The 20,088-nt window shown below is 39.9% G+C and overlaps 2 protein-coding genes across 4 annotated transcripts; one reads left to right on the top strand and one right to left on the bottom strand.

The window, feature by feature from the left end:
- Positions 1–2,809: 2,809 nt before the first annotated feature.
- LOC118366508 (cyclin-dependent kinase 5 activator 1-like) lies at positions 2,810–5,244 on the top strand. The gene has a single exon (XM_035749128.2). The coding sequence runs from the start codon at positions 3,187–3,189 to the stop codon at positions 4,078–4,080; it is 894 nt and encodes a 297-aa protein (XP_035605021.1). The 5' UTR covers positions 2,810–3,186; the 3' UTR covers positions 4,081–5,244.
- Positions 5,245–13,927: 8,683 nt separating this feature from the next.
- LOC118367142 (protein FEV-like) lies at positions 13,928–19,306 on the bottom strand. 3 transcript variants are annotated; one of them, XM_035750222.2, is made up of 3 exons: positions 19,195–19,306; positions 16,268–16,339; positions 13,928–15,799 (listed from the first exon to the last, which is right to left on the bottom strand). In XM_035750222.2, the coding sequence occupies exons 1-3, from the start codon at positions 19,289–19,291 to the stop codon at positions 15,261–15,263; spliced, it is 708 nt and encodes a 235-aa protein (XP_035606115.1). In that variant the 5' UTR covers positions 19,292–19,306; the 3' UTR covers positions 13,928–15,260. The 3 variants fall into 3 exon arrangements, with proteins under 3 accessions (XP_035606115.1, XP_035606116.1, XP_035606118.1); XM_035750223.2 differs by having other exon boundaries at positions 19,046–19,195; XM_035750225.2 differs by lacking the exon at positions 19,195–19,306 and adding an exon at positions 18,366–18,999.
- Positions 19,307–20,088: the final 782 nt, after the last annotated feature.

Here is a 20,088-nt window from a genome sequence, read left to right as displayed (position 1 = left end):
CTATCGCCCTATTTCTGAACTCTCTTGCCAACTAAAATATTAGAATTCTTGATTCATTCTCAACTAAGATCTTTTTTATTCATCTAATGTATTGTAAATGTACATTGGTCAGGTGTTAGACCAGGTCATAGCACTAGCTCTGTTGCATCCCTAGTAATAAATGATGTGGTTAATTGTATGAATAAAGGTAACATTGTGCTGCCCTCTTCGTTGACCTTTCAACTGCCTTCGATACTGTTGATCACTCACTGCCAATTCAGAGGCTTTCCTCAATTGGCCTAGACCAAGCTGCATGTTTATTTTTTTAATTTGACCTTTATTTAAACTAGGCAAGTCAGTTAAGAACAAATTCTTATTTTCATTGATGGCCTAGGAACAGTGGGTTAACTGCCTTGTTCATTTAACAGGTTGAAAAATTACTTGACAGATAGAACTCAATGTGTATCTACTGGTGGTGTTAAATCAGGGTTTTTTGGACATAACAAAATGTGTTCCACAGGGGTCGATTCTGGGTTCTGTACTTTTTATTTTATTTATTTTTTTAAAAGTAATTTGCCGATGATACTGTTGAATATACTATTGCTCACACGGTTGACAAGGCTCTATCTGAACTACAGTATGTCTTCATTGTTTTACAGAAAAACTTTATTGACCTGAAAGTAGTATTGAATGCAGGTATAACTAAGTATATGTTGTTATCTACAGTGCATACAAATAACTCTAATGATTTATGCATATGTACTTTGGATGGTTCCCATATTGATTGTGTCCCTGCTTACAATTATCTGGGCATCTGGATAGACATATTGATTAGTTAGTTAAGAAGCCGAGAAACAAATGGGCTTCTTCTATAGAAGCAGGTCATGCCTCTTGCTAAATAGTAGAAATCGGATTGTTAGGTCCACGGTTCTATCAGTCCTAGACTATGGTGACAACATGAACGCAGCTGCCACTTCATTAAAGCCGTTAGATTCAGTTTATCATAGCGGACTGAACTTCATCGTGGTCCTTCTGTAGCTCAGTTGGTAGAGCATGGCGCTTGTAACGCCAGGGTAGTGGGTTCGACTCCCGGGACCACCCATACGTAGAATGTATGCACACATGACTGTAAGTCGCTTTGGATAAAAGCGTCTGCTAAATGGCATATATTATATTATCACGGGAGACAGGTTTAGTACACATCAGTGCATTCTCTACCAGAAAGTTGGATGGCCTTCTTTGATTTCACATAGGTTGATACACTACTATGTTTTCATTTATAAATCCCTTTTACAAAAACTCCCACTGTGCCAAAGATCCTTACTAACCTTTAGACATATGAGTTACCAATCTCGGTCACATAGATGGCTAACTTTTGAAATTCCTTCCGTCTAATAGATGGCTAACTTTTGAAATTCCTTCCGTCTCTACTCAGTAAGGTAACACAGCTTATTACGGATGAATGTGTTGGTTTTGAATGACATGTTTTTCTTTCTGCTTACATTTTGTATTTGTATTTTGATGTGTGTATTTCTGTCATTTCTGTCAGTCAGGGCTCATCTGTAAAAGAGACCTTGGTCTCAGTATGACTCCCTGAAGAAATAAATGGTTAATAAAAACATATCATAAAGGCCATGGATTTGGTTTTAGTTGTATGGTTTTGATCAGTTATATTGCAACATGACTGCTTGTCAAGGTTTCTATTAATAAGGCAATAATAATTTCCCGCAATTATTGTGCATTATTGTTCAACCCTTTTAGATTACAACTTTATTGTTAGAGTTTTTTTTAATTAAGTTATCATTAAGTATTTTCTTTCAAAAGCCCTAATTTCCCCTCAAGATATACCTTCCCATGTGGGCCCTCAATTGCCTTTCTTATTCTCAAATGATTCATATCGCCTCGTGCAATGTTGGCCTCGAGGTGTCAAGTCTTATTTTTTTTATTCAAATCCTTATGACTCAAAGACAGATTATTGATTTTATGGTGTTTAACACGATTAACTCATCTAATGATTAGCTTCTCTCTCATTTTCATAATGGAACCCCTTCAAAAAAATAGATAAGGTAATCTATCATTGGAAGCTTGTTCTAAAAAATGATATCCAATGAAATGCAATGTAATGTGGTCACTGATTGTCTCATTGGTCTAACCAACTGACAGTCTTCCTGTGTATTTGGGGGCAGGGCTCTAAAAAGTGCGACCTATTTGCTTCTACTCCAACCAGGTCAAAAATCTGACACACATTACCAACACAACAATTGTATATACCTGTAGTGGATCGCCTGGACAACATTTTTCATTCATAAACCATGTAATGGGGCAGTTGTAAAACTACTCCCGCGTAGTTGACAACTTCGTTCAATAATGTTACCTCATTTTCTAGCTTGCTAACGACCTGGTTACTTTACCAATACAGCTAAACATTTGGGGTCACAAAAAGAAAGGAAAGGGCATAGCTTCTTCGGGAGATCAATGATCACCGCAATAAATGAATGACAGATCTCTTGCACGTCGTCAACACAGGCCCGATGTTTAGAGAATAACGTAGAAACTTAATATTACACAAAATGACAGGTATTCGTATTAGCATTGTAGCTTTTATAATACATGGATGTATTTACTGTGTTAGGCTACATGTCAGTTTCTAGAGCATAACATATGCTTCAAAAGTAGCTAGAATTCATATAGACTCAATATAGTATCTCAATCAATAACAAAATAAAATATGTATTTTCTGTCGCTTCTAAATTTCATGTGGCGTTCCAATTTTTTTAATTGGGAGCACCGGTGCAGCCAATTAAAAACGTTAATTTAGAGCCCTGATTGGGGGTTGGCAAATTCTTCAGACTTGAACAACTAATCCTCGTTTAAGGAATTATCCCTGCTGCTTTTGACTCTCTCCGAACATTCCCCGGGTGTGAAGGTCTGTCTGTATACAGCTGACTGCTCGTGGGGTAGTGCGCTGCAGAGGGAGTGTCGTGTGAGAGTCGACCATTGCCTCCTGGAATTTCACTCATCAATATCCACTCAATTCCTATGAGAAACTATTTCCATCTGTCAACGCAATGGACCCGCATAGTCAATGGATTTAAATTTGCTGCTCTGATTTGACCGCCGTCGTCTAGAACTACTTCTCCGCAAGCAAGGAACGCCGTCCGCAAACGAGAAACGCCGTCTCTCCAAGCCGTAGCCTACGCTGCAAGAATGGGAACGGTGCTCTCCATATCTCCAACATCGAAGAAGGAGGCTATTCTGGATGACAGAAAAGAGGGTGACCACGCAATCAAAACGGGGAGCGTAAAGAACAATTCCATGCTTGTCCCAGTTCTCACATTGAAGAAACTGTTTACCACATCGACCAAGAAAAATAGTTGTAAGAAAGTCAACCCGAACGCCGCACAGGTGAACAACAGCCACGTAGACCAGCAAAATAATGAAAATAACAAAAAATCCCAGCAATCGAGTACGGATGATAAGAAAGCACCACTCGCTGTACCAGTGCCGGCGGTTCCTACCCAGAGCCTTGAACCTAACCAGCCCCAGGTTCCCTCTGAGAATGTGACGCTTTCGCCTGTCCAAAAGCAACCTAGTAAAGTAGACCTCTCGCCGAGGCGTGTGATTATCCAGGCATCGACCGGGGAGCTGTTGCGCTGTCTTGGCGAATTTGTGTGCAGGAGATGCTGTAAAGTCAAACTCACCTACAATGAGGTCATCCTATGGTTCCGAAACGTCGACCGAACCCTTCTCCTCCAAGGCTGGCAGGACCAGGGATTCATTACACCTGCTAACTTAGTCTTCGTCTACCTGCTCTGTAAGGAATCGATACCCGATGATATCGACAACGCATCTGAACTCCACGGTATCTTCCTGCTCTGTCTCTATCTATCCTACTCGTACATGGGTTGCGAGATATCATACCCTCTGAAACCATTCATGATTATGGAAAATGAGGATAATTTCTGGGATTGTTCTATGAGCATCATCAATAACACAAGTGCAAAAATGTTGCAGTTAAATGCAGACCCGCACTTTTTCACGGAGGTGTTTCAAGAGCTAAAAGATGAAGGCGAGTCGAGGGACAAAGACTTGGACCGTTAAATCAAATGAGGGCTCCGATGTATGTTTCACAAAACCCCTGAAATAGTGGTTCGAATGTAATATTCAACAGTTTAAAACTAATTCTATTGCGTAACCACGGCTCAGTATATATGCATGTTGTATTCTAAATTTAGGCCAATCTCCTTTTTGTACACTTCTGCGAATACTGTAGGATAGTCACAGGGACTCCGTGGATCAATGGAAAATCTGCAAATACATAAATGTGTCGGTAATATGGACGAGTTTTATAATTGCCTTGATGTTCACTTATGGAGTTTTGTTGTGGGCAAAATAATGGCAGTATGTTTGTTATACGTCGAGAGGTGGAGCTATCCAAGGTACTGGCGTAGCGTTTACGCATCGTAAACCTATGCAAGCACTTAGGACATAAACGGGAATGCACAAGGAAAGGGATTCTTTAGCATAATTTGTGCCAATTATCACAATATTAAACACTGTGGTTTACATATTTATTTTTAACTATTATAGTAGATTGTTTCCATTTGAAAAAAAGTATATTTTCATTTAAAAAATAATTGTTGCCATTTTGTTGATGTACTTGTTGAAGTGACACAAAAAAATAAGTTATAATGGTTTAATGTAATTTACCCTATTTGTGAACTTGTAATGGTGCAATAGATACTGGTCAAAGCTGGTGGTTGTTTTCAGCATTTGTAGGTGCATCTCTTCAATCTACTGTTTCTCTGTGGCTCAGTGCTCTACATTGGAGCCTGAGAGAAGGCCCTGGCAATATCATGTAATTGTCTTTTATTTCAACTAGTGCAGCATTCACTAACAGTAAAGCATTTACGTTATTTAGTGTCAAGGTCAGATGCTAGTGCTTGAAGGAACTGGACTGTTACCCCTACTGATTGGTTCAGAAGATGGACTTTTCTTCATCTGATGAGCCACTGTGTTCACAGTTAGCTGATCTGTTAATGTGGCTAATTTGCATATGTTTTTTTTAAATCATACATGGCTTTCACTTGCACAATGTGATTTTATGTGCTCAGAGCAATCAGGAACAACTCTGGTATAGCACTCATTTCTGGAGAGCTGTTCTCAAACAAACATAATGTAATGTAAACAATGCGACGATGGACAAGTATTGACAGTTCACTAGTGTATGTTATTGCTGTGGAATTAAAGAACTTGAGAAGTACATTTTGCTGTCTGTGTTTATCTGAGCGTGAGAGAGAGTGCTGGCCCTAGTGCTGAAAGGAGAACTCTTGCTGAGGCAGTGATGACCTGAAAGGCCTCTCATCCACATTCACGCCCTAAGCCTTTAGCAGCTGGCTATTTGCATCCTTGTTATCCACTTTGTACTGTATTAGGCAACGTGTAACACATGCTTAACACAAACGCAACACACAGGCTACTACGGTATCATAACATCAGGGTTTGGTGAAATGGTCTTAAACTAATCAAATGATTTTACGCATTTCAAGAGGGTGAAACACTGATACGGACATTTTGGGCTATTCGACACCCAGTTAACAATTCCTATTTAATTTTGGAAATCAATTTGGGTCAGGAAAAGATCCATTTTCACTTAATATTTTATTTCAATTTTGCTTTTAGAACAATATTTCCTGACCCACTTTCTTTGAAATGTCGGAGTGAATCTTCATGAGACTGTGTGGCTCACATGAAACAGGAAGCAGTAGCGTTCTACTTGGAGTTTATAACCCAGGGCTGCATCCCAAATGGCAAACTTTTCCCTATATAGTTGTGCTACAGATGTTGGACCTTAATTTGACCTACACTGTTACAGAAAAATGATCCTGCAGCAACAGAATATGAACGTTTAGTCTAATGTTGCTTGATCGTGGTTAGGCAACTATCTGGCCAAAAGTAGGCTTCATGAGAAGTGCAACACTAATATAACTGTGTGTTAGTGTGGGTTTTCATTGAATTTATGTGAACCTATACTTTCGACCAAGGCCCTGATCAAAAGTAGTGCACTATATATAGGGAATAGGGTGCCATTTGAGACGCAACCCAGGTCTGATGGCTGGCTGGTGCGATCCTTGTCTCTATGGTAACCAGTGGATTACTGAATGACTATTGGCCACATTACGTCAAGCAAGCGTGGGCTGAAGAGCAACAATGCAGACAGAGCCATACTGTAGAATCAATAAGGACACTCATTCACAGTGTCTGAGTATGAGATGACTCATATACTGTACCCACTTTGCACAGACATCAATTCAACATATATTCTACTTTGGTTCAGCATCATTTTATTGAAATGACGTGGAAACAACGTTGGTTCAACAAGTGTGTGCCCAGTGTGTTGTCTTACATGACAGCTTTGCTGTGGGCGGATATAGGCCACATGAAGCACATTAAGTTTCTCAAAGCTTCTTTATCTATCATACTGAGATACAGTGCATTTACTTTTTCCACATTTTGTTAAGTTACAGCCTTATTCTAAAATGCATTAAATATATATATTTTTAAATGTTTGCAAATGTACTACATATAAAAAACAGAAATACCTTACTGACATCAGACCAGTTGCAATGAGACTCGAAATTGAGCTCATGTACATCCTGTTTCCATTGATCATCCTTGAGATGTTTCTACAACTTGATTTGATTCCACCTGTGGTAAATCCAATTGATTGGACATGATTTGGAAAGGCACACCCCTGTCTATATAAGGTCCCACAACTGACAGTGCATGTCAGAGAAAAAAACAAGCGATGAGGTCAAAGGAATTGTGTTGAGGCACAGATCTGGGAAAGGGTACCAAAAACTTTCTGCACAAGACTCTTCCTAAAGCTGGCTGCCCTGCCAAACTGAGCAATCGGGGGAGAAGTGCCTTGGCTAGGGAGGTGATGGTCACTCTGACTGACACAGTTCCAGATGGGAGAATCTTCCAGAAGGACAACCATCTTTGCAGCACTCCACCAATCAGGCCTTTATGGTAGAGTGACCAGACGGAAGCCACTTTTCAGCGACAGGGACTGGAAGACTAGTCAGGGTCGAGGGAAAGATGAATGGAGCAAAGTACAAAGCGATCCTTGATGAAAACCTGCTTTAGAGCGCTCAGGACCTCAGACTGGGGCGAAGGTTCACCTTCCAACAGAACAACGACCATTAGCACACATTCAAGACAACACAGGAGTGGCTTCGGGACAAGTCTCTGAATGTCCTTGAGTGGCCTAGCCAGAGCCCGGACTTGAACCAGATCAAACATCTCTGGAGAGACCTGGAAATAGCTGTGCAGAAACACTCCCCATCGAACCTGACAGAGCTTGAGAGGATCTGCAGAAAAGAATGGGATAAACTCCCCAAATACAGCTGTGCCAAAACTTGTAGTGTCATACCCAAGAAGACTCAAGGCTGTAATCGCTGCCAAAAGTGCTTCAGGAAAGAATTGAGTAAAGGGTCTGAATACTTATGTAAATGTGATACTGCAGTTTTTATTTTTAATACATTTGCAAAAATGTCTAAAAACCTGTTATGGGTTATTGTGTGTAGATTGATGAGGGAAAAATACTTTCATAAATTTTAGAATAAGGCTGTAACGTCACAAAATGTGAAAAAAGTCAAATGGGTCTGAATATTTTCCGAATGCACTGTATGTTATCTGTAAAGGATACCCAACACATGATGCAGAATGTCATTGCAGTGGTGCGGAAGGATTTCTTGGTGGTTCCGTCGGTTTTCGCCATCAACCAACTCCTCCCTGTGTTCATATCAACATTGATTTCTGAGAGAAGTGGCCTGAGAGAGAATTTCAAGTCCACACGATCTACACTTCCATAAATTCCCTTTGACCTGACAATTAAAGCGTTTGATCCCGTGCTATGTGTTTACTTTGAATTCATAATCAGATGACTACATCCCAGGCAGTGGATCATCTGGACCAACTATTAAGGAAGTCAACGGAACCTTTCCAACGTCTCTGCAACTACCTATCAAGCAACGTTTGAAATATGCTCTCGTGGCTTTGAGCCAGTGACTCTCATCAAGGAGTGACATTACTATATGCTGATAGTGTTCTTCGGTCCCACTAGTTATGTCTATATTATGTAAGTGCATTTTAACTCCTGATTACCAACGTTATTCCCATCGGCGACTAGCTGTTAATACAATAGCGGTCCTCGTTATATGATCCATGTTGCAATTCCCGCCAGGTGGGTTAACTCTATTGGTGTGATGCGTTATGGTGTTTGCCTTTCATGCCAGCAACCTCACCTTCCTGTCCGCCATTTGCTACAATACTGTCGTTTGATCAACACTGTAATTAGACAAAGTAAGCTGATCTCTATTACATACACGGACACGGCATCAGACAGTGGTGAATAACAATGTTGTGCTGACCTGACTTGGTTCAATTACACACCTTTTAATATTCCTTCTAGTGTGGGATTATTTCAGACTAGCCATTTACACCTTGAAACATTTTCATTGTGTTCAAGGGTAAAATAATCTGTACTTGAGCATGATGTCTATGAGTAGTCGAATAATTTATGTCATGTTCAGAAGGGTTTATGACTGTTCATACAATGGGAATATATGTTGTGTTTATTGATGTTGTACCTTATATATATATATACCTTATATGTTACATGTTGTGTTTATCTTAAAACGGAAGTTGATTTGATAGAGGTGATTGTGGTTAGAGTTGACCTAAATGCAAAGTTCAACCTTGTGGAAACTAAAGTGGAACGGCGAACATGAAGGATTATGTGCTATTTTTTTTCTCACTTACTTTAACTACACTCCTAATCTGTCAAACAGGATTATACCCGCATGTAGCTGCGGTCGACAAGCTAGGACACCACTCAGCTGCAGCTATATGCAGGGATCTTAATCCATTTTTAGCCCAGTTTACAGGGAATGGGTTGAGGTGGGAGATCACACTGTGGGTGGCAGAACATGTAATTGTGTATGATAGTTTATACGACACAGGTTCATGGTGTTTCCTTATGAGAAAGATCGAAGACGTTATTTTTGGGGGGGAGGGGGCGGTTTCTGAAACTCCCTCTCCTGAAAATGCATGATTACAAAACACTTTCAGAAATGAAACAACAGCATAGCCAAGAATAGTGATCATGAAATAAAATTGTACACGTTTAACTTTGACCGGGTCCTTGCGTCCCACCGCGGGTGTCTGATTGGTCAAAGCTCTATTATTTGCTGTTGTTGAATCCAAGGAATGCTGTGGCGATGCTCCTGGTGACGTTTTAAACAGTGTAACCAAGAGACTTCCCAGAATGAATGGTGGCACATCGCAGAGAGTATCTAGTCGTTTACGTAATAGTTGACTGGCAGAGCAGATGACACACGGGGAAGAGGCATCTTTCTTGATGAGAATAAAATCACACATAGGCCTTTTGGCAGCCCATCTTTTCAAAATGCTTATGTCATCCAAAAGAGATTTAAATGACATAACCATTTACCGTATATTACATTTAAGCATCACAGTACAGTATGCCAGCAGTTTTATTTCATCTACACTTTGATTTGCAAAATCTCAAAGGAATGAAGAACTGGGTTAACAGTCAAATAATCATCTTGTCTCTTCTCCTCTGAGGCAGTTATATATAGATAGCTGGTAGGTGTGCTGTGTGGCTGAGCTCAATAATACCTCACCCTGGCTGGGAGATAGAGTTAGTCACTGACTGGATCACTTCAACACAACAGGCACAGCACAATGACTCAAGCGTCGGGATAACACCTGCTCACAGACAGAGTACTGAGGTACTTAGAGTAATCAAATGTTGAAGAGCATCTGAATCATTTGAACGGGTTTTACCGTGAAAACAATGGCACGAAATGAGCAGGCAATGGATAGACTTTCTGCCCATTTCTAAACTTTTCCATTTCAAAAAGTTTTTGGGAGACTTTTAAGTTGAGCCGGGTGGAACCATTAGTGAAATCGCAAGGGACAAAACTTAAGAATTCATGTTAAAATGACATTTCTGGCCAACAGCAACTAGACAGAGACCATGTCCCATAAATATATTGTGCAGGGAGGGATAAAGGAAATGCAGGCTTATGAAGATTATTCCTAATATTCTCAGTTAGCGTGTTGATCCTGTTCTGTACCTGTTCTTGTTTGCTGTACTTTCTCATTCACACCATGTAAACCCTGATCAGGGAAAAAAATCCTGCACCCACCTGTGTGTTATGTAAGCAGAGGGATGCTGGATTTCTAACACAGATCTTGTGGAGATTAACTCCAAAGTAGATGGTCTATTTTAAGAACACAATACTGTTGCAACTCACCGAGGTGGATTTCCAATACAAACGTCTAAGCCCCAAAGGTCTAGCCAGGTCAATGTACTGAATGTACAGTACCAGTCACAGGAGGTTGGTGGAACCTAATTTTGGGAGGACGGGCTCGTGGTAATGGCTGAAGCAGGAAAAGTGGAATGGTATCAAATACATCAAACACGTTTGATGCCATTCCATTTGACCCGTTCCAGCCATTATGAGCCATCAGCAGCCTCCACTGGTACCAATACAAAATTATTCAAATGGCGCCGGAAAAGAAAGCAGACGATTGTGTTTTTTTGTTCGTTTATTTGCGTCGTTTGTAACTTATTTTTTAAACTTATTTTGTACATAATGTTGCCGCTACCGTCTGTTAAGACCGAAAATAACTTCTGGACATCAGGACTGCGATTACTCACCACGGACTGGCAGAATCATTTTTTTCCTTTAACTTGTCTGACGAGCCCGACGCGAACGATATACTAATTTATCGGGAACAGGCCCAGATCCCTGTGATTTGCATGAAGAGGAGGCGGAGAAAAAGGGGCCAGAGGGCGGGCTGCCTTCTGAGAATTCGTAGGCAATCGAATAAACCCCCACTTTTTTGTATGCGGTAGTGTAAGCAGGGCTCTAAAGTGCAACCAATTTGGTCGCATTTGCAATTAAATCTTTTTTTTAAATATAATTTGAAAGCACTAAGCAACTATGATTTTTTGTTGCAGATAATAATAATTGGAATGAAAAGGCTTCTCCATACCGTTGTTTCCGAGTGCCCTAGAGTGCAAATGTATTAACGTCATGGTTGCACCATTACTACATAAAAAACAGCTTGCTTGTTTACCAACTAGGTTAAAGGATTTTCATTTCACATTCATAAACCATGTCGTGGGCCGTTAACCATTTGTTTAAATTTTGTTCCGTCATGTTACCCAATTGGCTAGCTAGCTAGCAACCAGGTACCTTTACCAGTAGGCTATATCCAAACATTTGAGGTCACAGAAAGAAAGGAAAGTAATACCTTCTTCAGGAGATCACATCTCCTGCATGTTATAATGACTAACCGGACGTTTTTAAAGAGACAGTGTACAATTTCCAATGTAACGCATCTCAATGGGAAAATCGTGCTTTTACACAATGAAGAAACCTAATATTCCGCAAATGACTATTCCTATCAACATTTTAGCATTTATAATAAACAAATGTATTCAGTGTTACCTATTAGTTTCTTGGGCGCAACATGGGCTTCAAAAGTAGCTCAACTTCATGTAGGCCCATAAGCAGTATCTCAATCTATTTAAAAAATCATATTTTTGGTGCTCCTAAATTTCATGTGTTACTCCTCTAACTTTGTTAAATTGGGGCCACCATTTTAACCAATGAAACATTTTCATTTAGAGCCCTGAGCGTTCATATTTTAGTTGTTTTAAACAGTTTAGATCAGTAACCGTCATACTTGGGGTCCATTCTTCTTTTCATCCTTTGAAAGTGCATTTCATAATACGCCTTGATAGGGAGACTTATTTTAAAGTGGGCTGCCTATAGTGTGAGAACAGGAAGAGAGAGAAACTGAGATCTTGTCTTTGCCTCTGTTGGCCTGGCAATGTGCGGACAGAGGGAAGGGAGGCAGGGGATTTGAAATGCGTCTGGTGTCTCGGACGCTGCCTGCCTGCCTGTCTGCCATCAATAGATGACGGGGTTCCTGGTGGCTCTATTGATATGCAGGTCACACGCACACTGCTGTGTTCTTATCAGCCTTCTCACAATATGCAACCATGGAGGAGGCATTCTCTACCTATGATATCAAATTAGCTCCACAGACAGGGAGTGGTGAATGGTTGTTTCTATGGCTCTCAAACCATTTGCCTGACAGCACTGCATGTCTGAATATAGGTTAAGGTTTATGTTACATAAGAGCTTACGACAAGTAATCCTTTACCAGATACAGGCAATCTGACATGGATGGGTGCATGTATACCATCAGTTCACTGCTGTGTTTGTAGAATATTAATCTAGGATAACGGGGATTAGGAACACAGCATTTTCTGTTGTTTGAATATTGTTTTTTCTTTTGTAGGATTTTTTTTTTACATAAATAATTGTATTTTATTTCTGCCTACTGAGTAGACTTTATGTGTGTTCTAAATTGCATGCTATTCCCTACATAGTGCACTACTTTTGACCTGTGTGTTCCAAATGGCATCCAATTCCCCATATAGTGCACTACTTGGGCCAGGTCAAAAGTAGTGGACTATGTAGGAAATAGGGTACCATTTGGAAAGGAGGCAATCCCCCTGGTTAATGAGGCTGTTGTTTTTTAGACTGGAGTGGGCTGGGGGTCTGTATAGTAAACCTATGTCCCAAATGACACCATATTCCTATGTAGTGCAATACTTTTGATCAGGACCCATAGAGTTCTGGTCAATAATAGTGCTGTATACAGGTATTAGGGTGCCATTTGGGACCTAACCTAAGTGTGTGATGTCATCCACAGCAATGAAGTTGAAAACAAATTTAAACTAGGACAAAACATTTCTCCATCAAAACAGAATAGCACATGGAACAGTGGCTCATGTTTTTGAAATGTAGATGAATCCAATTGCCCATGATATCCTTATAGGACACATCACTGCACTCTATACTCCGCTGTAAACTTCTCATCTTCGTATACCCGTTGCAAGACCCACTGGTTGATGCTTATTTATAAAACCCTCTTAGGCCTCACTCCCCTTTATCTGAGATATATACTGCAGCCCTCATCCTCCACACACAACACCTGTTCTGCCAGTCACATTCTGTTAAAGTTCTCCAAAGCACACACATCCCTGGGTCACTCGTCTTTTCAATTCACTGCAGCTAGCGACTGAAACGAGCTGCAACAAACACTCGAACTGGACAGTTTTATCTCAATCTCTTCATTCAGGGACTCAATCATGGACACTCTTACTGACAGTTGTGGCTGCTTTGTGTGATGTATTGTTGTCTCTACCTTCTTGCGCTTTGTGGTGTTGTCTGTGCCCAATGTTTGTCCCATGTTTTGTGCTGCTACCATGTTGTGTTGCTACCATGTTGTTGTCATGTTGTGTTGCCATGTGTTGCTGCCTTGCTGTGTTGTTGTCTTTGGTCTGTCTTAGGTAGCCTAGTGGTTAGAGCGGAAGGTTACTGGATCAAATCTGTTGTTCTGCCCCTGAACAAGGCAGTTAACCCGTTGGCCATCATTGTAAATAAGAATTTGTTCTTAACTGACCTAGTTAAATAAAGGGTAGATAAAATAAAATGTAAAAAATGATGTTGTGTTGTCTCTCTTGTTGTGATGTGCGTTTTGTCCTATATACATATATAATTATTCCAGCCCCATCCCCGCTGGAGGCCTTTTGCCTTTTGGTACGCCGTCATTGTTAATAATAATTTGTTTTTAACTGACTTGCCTAGTTAAATAAAGGTTAAATAAAAAATGTAAAAGTAATCACGCTAACAGTACACCTGTTATATGCAGAGACGTAGCGCCCCCGTGTGGCTGGAAAGAATGTAGGCTTAATCTACAATATGTTATCAGATCATCAACACACACAGAAAGAGAAACATGTATTGCGCACTTGAACAAAATGATCTGCAAATTCTGAGGATGATGCTTTTTTATACAACATGGTTGACGGACTTATAAACATTGTCATACATTATGTGATAATTCGGCAAAATTAAATGTAGGCCTATGTAAAATAGCATCACACAATTTCATTCATGATATCAACTGGCATTTGTAGCCTACAATTTCAAATAAATAATTTCTAAAAGGTTTAAAATTATAATTAAATAATCTATTGTTTTTTTCATGCATAAAATGTCAAAATAAAACGTATAAAATGAAAAAAAAAAAACAAACGTGGTTGTTGTCAAAACTAAAGGAGATACCTGCACTGTATCGTAGACTGCCTGTGTATGTTTAAAGTAGGCTTAAAGGCCCAGTGCAGTTTGAAAAGACCAACTGAAATGTCAGCCTGTTTGGTGGGATGGAGTATTGGCCTACCTGGTGACATCACCAGGCGCTAAATGAGTTAATAGACCAACAAGAATGTATTTATTTTTATTTAACCTTTATTTAACTAGGCCTACCCCGGCCAAACTCGGACGACGCTGGGCCAATTGTGCGCCGCCCTATGGGACTCCCAATCACAGCCGGTTGTGATACAGCCTGGAATCAAACCAGGGTCTGCAATGAAAGAGAGTTCAAAACCTCTCTGCCAATAACAGCTAATTTACCGTTTTCCCCTCCCCACTCAGACCACTCCCAGATAGTACTAACACAATTCTTGCTTGAGAAATTGCTCATTGCTATTTTCTTCTTTTTGACAATTTGAATTGAAAACAAAGACAGTAAGGTACTTAATAGTTACCCAGAAATGATTTGATATTGAGATAAACACGTCTGCATTGTAACCTTAAAATAACCAAGGCTATTTAAAGTGGGAGTCATCGGGTAATATATTGGCGACGACAAATCTTTATCTCCATAATGTTTTTAGACGGGCACTAATAATCCTACTTTGAAATTAGTGCACTGCAAGCCTATCTGAGAACAATTACGTATTTATATGTTTAATTAATAGCCACGTGATGGCGCTAAAAGCCCAGGCAATTTCAGAGGTGGAGGCACCAGTGTCCTGTCGAATCAAAGACCAAATAAATTGTAAAGAAAGGGGTTCTTAATCTGGGTTTAGTCTAAAATACATAGCCTATCTGAAAACGCATGTTATTACATTTGAAATATTGCACAAAATGTTTAATGAATTGCACCTTGGCATATTCAGTTAGGATCAGACAATGTCTTGGGTTCACAAGATAACATTTCGAAAGGAAAAATCATCATTAGGCCTAATCCGAAAAGGCACGCTTTAAACTACATCAATCATCGATTATTATGATTAGGCCTCATTGGTGGATTAATAGTAGTCAATTGTAGTGGTTATTGATATTATTCAGGTTGTTGATGTTGTTGACACAGTTGATGTGCGAAGCGGACACAGCACCAAATGGTCCCGGGGGTTGGAGGTTGTGACTGTGGTAGAGAGTGGGTGGCGAACCCGGCCAATAGGAGAATCCGGACGGACCAACGCCTGGACCAACGAGGCTTAGCTTGGAAATCCCTGAAAAGGGAATAGGGGCAAAATTACTCTGGAATTTATAAAGCGCTTGCTCTGTTGTTGAGGGTTGACACACCTGGGCCAAGCCGTGAAAGTCGAACTTGTAAGCATATCGCTTCCCATGGACCTTTGTCATGATGTTTTTGTCGTAGTAGTACCGCAATGCGCGGCTGAGTTTGTCGTAGTTCATGTTGGGCTTGCTTTTGCGCTCGCCCCATCGCCGGGCCACCTCATCGGGGTCAATTAGCTTGAATTCTCCGTTCGTCCCTTCCCAGGTAATGCAGGACATGTTGGCGCTGTCTGACAGGAGTTCGAGGAGAAACTGCCATAGCTGAATCTGTCCACTACCTATTCAAAATAACACATTAATACAGATTTGTGAAGGGGGACAAAAGGGAGGAAAGAAGCATTTATTTGATAGGCAATCTGGAAAACAAATGTCACTTGGTTTCCAAAAGTAATGGCCAATTACGCATAGAATAAACATGTTGATACGCTATCAGTTGGACAACAATGTCGTCAATGTCTGTGTCTTGGCAAAAACAAAATCACGAAAGAAAACGATTTGTCTAAAACGCATGCCTTTTGGACAAACAACACAACCATGCATGCACAATCATGAAGAAGAAGGGGGAAGAGGGTTCATTGGCCTTCTTTCAGATGAGTAATGATCTCGAATCAAATCAATAATAGTGCTCCTATGGACTCTAACATATTAAAAGTAATATATAATAATATATAAATGTAATACAAAAGTTCTAAACGCATGCAGGGTTGGAATGTATATAATAAATCAACATTTCAAAATGCTCTTACCTTTTTGAGCCCCTGTATTTGAGGGAATCCAGGACCCACTTTTGCTTTCTTTCAACAGATGTTCTGTTGGATCTGCAAAATAAATAGAGCGGCCATTAACACAAATAAATGTGCTAGTAAAAAAATATTAGTATAAAATCTCATCTAAAATACATATGCATTGCAACGGTATACGTTTAAAACACAATTCACATTTGGATAATTATATAGGCTATAACTTTATTCCTTGTGGAAATACTTCCGTTCAGATTGAAAATATTATAAATATCATTCAAAAGCTATGATTCTGTCTTATAATCGAGTCTCTAACTAATGCTCTGTTTTCTCATATTTGTGGTTTCTTCCGTCCAAGCTTCACAACTGAAGCCAGGAAACGCGTTCAGGAAAGAGGATATCCGATTTCCGACAAAAAAGAGGAGACGGGTTTCAGATTGAAAAGGCAGAGCAAACGCTAGCTGGAAGCAGCATCACTACCCGAGGACTAAATACTATTTTCCCTCATCTGAATATAAAGCAATAATATTGATAATTTCACGTACAAAAGCACGAACCTGAGAGATACATGTTAAACATAACGTTTCCTCCGCAGTTCTGTTTCATTGTAGCTGTTTGTTCAAGAAAGGGTTGGATTTCATTCGGGCAAAGATTTGTATTAAACTTTATCTTATAACTGTGATCTGGAATAAATGTGGGACAGATTGAAGTTTCCAGGCAACTGTCACAAACCCCATCTCTGAGACAATATTCAGACAGCAATTTCCTCTGGTGCATTGCTTTAATTAAAATAGCAATTTACCTCTGTCATCCCTCCCCGGTCTCCACAATAAAATCAAGCCGAGAGAAATTCGGTCTTATCAATCCACCATCAGGGTTTAATAAAGTTTCCGCGTTAAGATCAGAGTTTCTATGGAGAATTTAAGTGTATGACATGGAAGCCAGTTCAGAGCCTCTCTCTTTTCCGCCTCTTTACCCCTTTGCAAACACAAAAGCCTATTTCATGTTGGAAAAAAATATTTACCTTAAAAACATGCCTCAATGCACCTGGGAAAACAAGAACATCTTACCCACGACCTTCTGTTTATAGGTATACGGCTGTATACAATCGTCTTGTAATGAGGTTGTGAATTTAAAACCATGTCTTGTAGGCTAAGATGTTTGTTGACGTAAAGCCATGACAGAACATTTCACTATTAATTAAAAACAATCCTTCCAAGACATTGTCCAAGCTATACCTCACAAATCCCCATCCACAAATTCCATGTATAATAGCATAATAATAACAACAATAGCCCTAATAATAATAATAACAACAAACAATAAAAATGATAAACAATAATAATAATACAATGACTCAGTATAAAACATGTGATAATGGGAAAAATGTGATAATGTGATAATATGAAGAAGATACGTTGTGGGTAGATCAAATCAAATTGTATTGTATTTGTCACATGCGGCGAATACAACAGGTGTAGTAGACCTTACCTTGAAATGCTTACTTTACAAGCCATTAACTACCATTGCAGTTCAAGAAATATAGTTAAGAAAACATTTACAGAATAAACTAAAGTAAACTTTTTTTTTGAAACAAAAATGATCAAAAGTAACATAAGGAAATCACATAACAATAACGAGGCAACATACAGGGGTAACGGGTACAGAGTCAATGTGCGGCGGTACATGTGCGGGGGTACATGACATTATTGAGATTAGCTGTGAAAATATTCAGTGAGTAAGTGCATTAAAAAGTCAATGACAGTCAAACAGTATTTAAGGCAAAAAAAAAACGTTATTAGTTGGCACATACCATGGACATGCGAAATGTACAGCAAATGGTATATTTTGCATATGCCTGCATTCCAAAAGGATTTCCACTGCTTACACTAACTAAATAGTAGGCCTTTTGGGATTTCTAATCACAACACATGGCAATAATTAAACAGACATAATAAACATGACATTTTCGATCACAATACACATTATGGGTCGAGTCCCAACTTGATAATGCCTAGTTTACGCGTGCGTAATTGCATTTTGCGTAAATCCTTATGCATTAATAAAAATGAAATATTTTTAGGAAAAATTCCTTTACAGTTACCCGCGCGGATTTCAGGTTATGATTCGTTTCCCGGTGGGGCGATAACAGGAGCAAACGATATGAGACCTGAGAGCAGGCCTGTATATGTGACTGCTATGCAAGGCTAGGCCTATATGACTCATGGAGTCGGCTATCACTCCATACCCCCACCACGCCACACCCTCTCCGCCAGTTATGCCGCTGCCGCTGTGTTCTGAAGAGTGGTCTCTGGCGTCCCAGACTTGCTTTAGCTGCCTGAGTTTTTAAACAGGTCGCAGGCAACTTAAAACAAGCCTCGAATGCTAGGTCATTTCTGAAAGATTTGAATTAAATATTATTGTCTCATTCTGGCTTCTATAGGCTACTAGAAGTTCTGGTTTAAATGTTGGTGTCCACTATCGTTTTTGCAGTTTCACCTTAATATTTGACCATTATTAAAACAAAGGATATAAAACACTTCAAATCGAATCATAATTTGACACCTGCGTGGGTAAATCGGTATAACGTCAATGGTTGTTACGGGAGTTACGCGCGCAAATCTCAAATTAGGATTTCCACCTTCAATAACTCTAAATATTAGGCGTACTGACTGTAACATAATCCCATAGAAATACAATTAGAAGTGTATATAGCGGATCACAAAATGAGCACATCCTATTTTTGCAAATATTAGACCAATGGGGAGTATCCAAGTGTCTTACCTCCTGCGTTTCAAATAATCCCCAACTGGTTCACAGGCACAGAGAGTGCTAGACTTCCTAAAAACAAATTTCCCTTCTCTTATTGTTGGACTGGCCTTTTATTCAGGAAGGAAACACCAACCAACAGAGGCCTACCCTATTCTACTCACCACCCGATACGCCTGGCCAGCTCCTTTTCACTGTACAGCTGTTTAAATCAGTCTGAACAGAAATGTGTATTTGAGAAAGGTGTGTATAGTTGAACATTTATTAAAAGATCCTGGACTGGGTGTGGGACTCCGTGAGATGACCTGGCAAACAGGGGATTCAAAGCAACGGATTCAAAGCAGGATGTAGCAAGTGTTGCTTGAAAAGTGATCCGGTTCAAGAAAACATGTAGATATTATCCAACCACAACGTGGCAGACTTATTAGCAGCATCATGCAATGGCAGTCTCAACGATACGTAATAGGCCTATACGTGCTTCCCCCTTATTTCCATAGTTTATTTGTTGGTAAATTAGTTTGTCATGGCCATAGTAACTAGTAACACTGACAGGTCAGCACCTTGGACAGCTCACATGGTCTGGCAGCACGTTGCCTCGCCTTGGGCCAGGTTCAGAGAGTAGCAAGTCATTTCAGAGTAGGCTTTAGACTAGAGACATAAACTCGGCCTTCCAGGGCCATTCATTTACAGTTGAGAGTTAGAGTAGTAGAATACACAAAGTGCAATTTCGAAACTTGGTTTTTCATTAGCAGTTTCTCTCTTGTTATGCCTCGCTGACAGTCACTCAATTAGTGTATGCCAGTTAAAACATTGTGGATTGGTGAATTAGTCTAGTTAGTCTAGCCACCTATCTAAACTTGCATGCTAAATAACTGACCAGGCATGCAGGGCACGTGCCCAGGGGCCCTTACCTCCAGGGGGCCCCCTACTTATTTTGTTAGTCACTCTCACTCAGATTTCCTATTAACATGGCATGGTGAAATGTGTGTAGAATATCAGGAAATTGGCTTTAAAACTGCAAAAATGTCTCCATCCCATGGCAAAATGTGTGTAGAATA

This window comes from Oncorhynchus keta, chromosome 34 (assembly GCF_023373465.1).
Source record: "Oncorhynchus keta strain PuntledgeMale-10-30-2019 chromosome 34, Oket_V2, whole genome shotgun sequence".
NCBI classification, from domain to species: domain Eukaryota; kingdom Metazoa; phylum Chordata; class Actinopteri; order Salmoniformes; family Salmonidae; genus Oncorhynchus; species Oncorhynchus keta.
The sequence above is the reverse complement of the archived record's forward strand: the minus strand, read 5'-3'. Positions and strand labels throughout refer to the sequence as shown.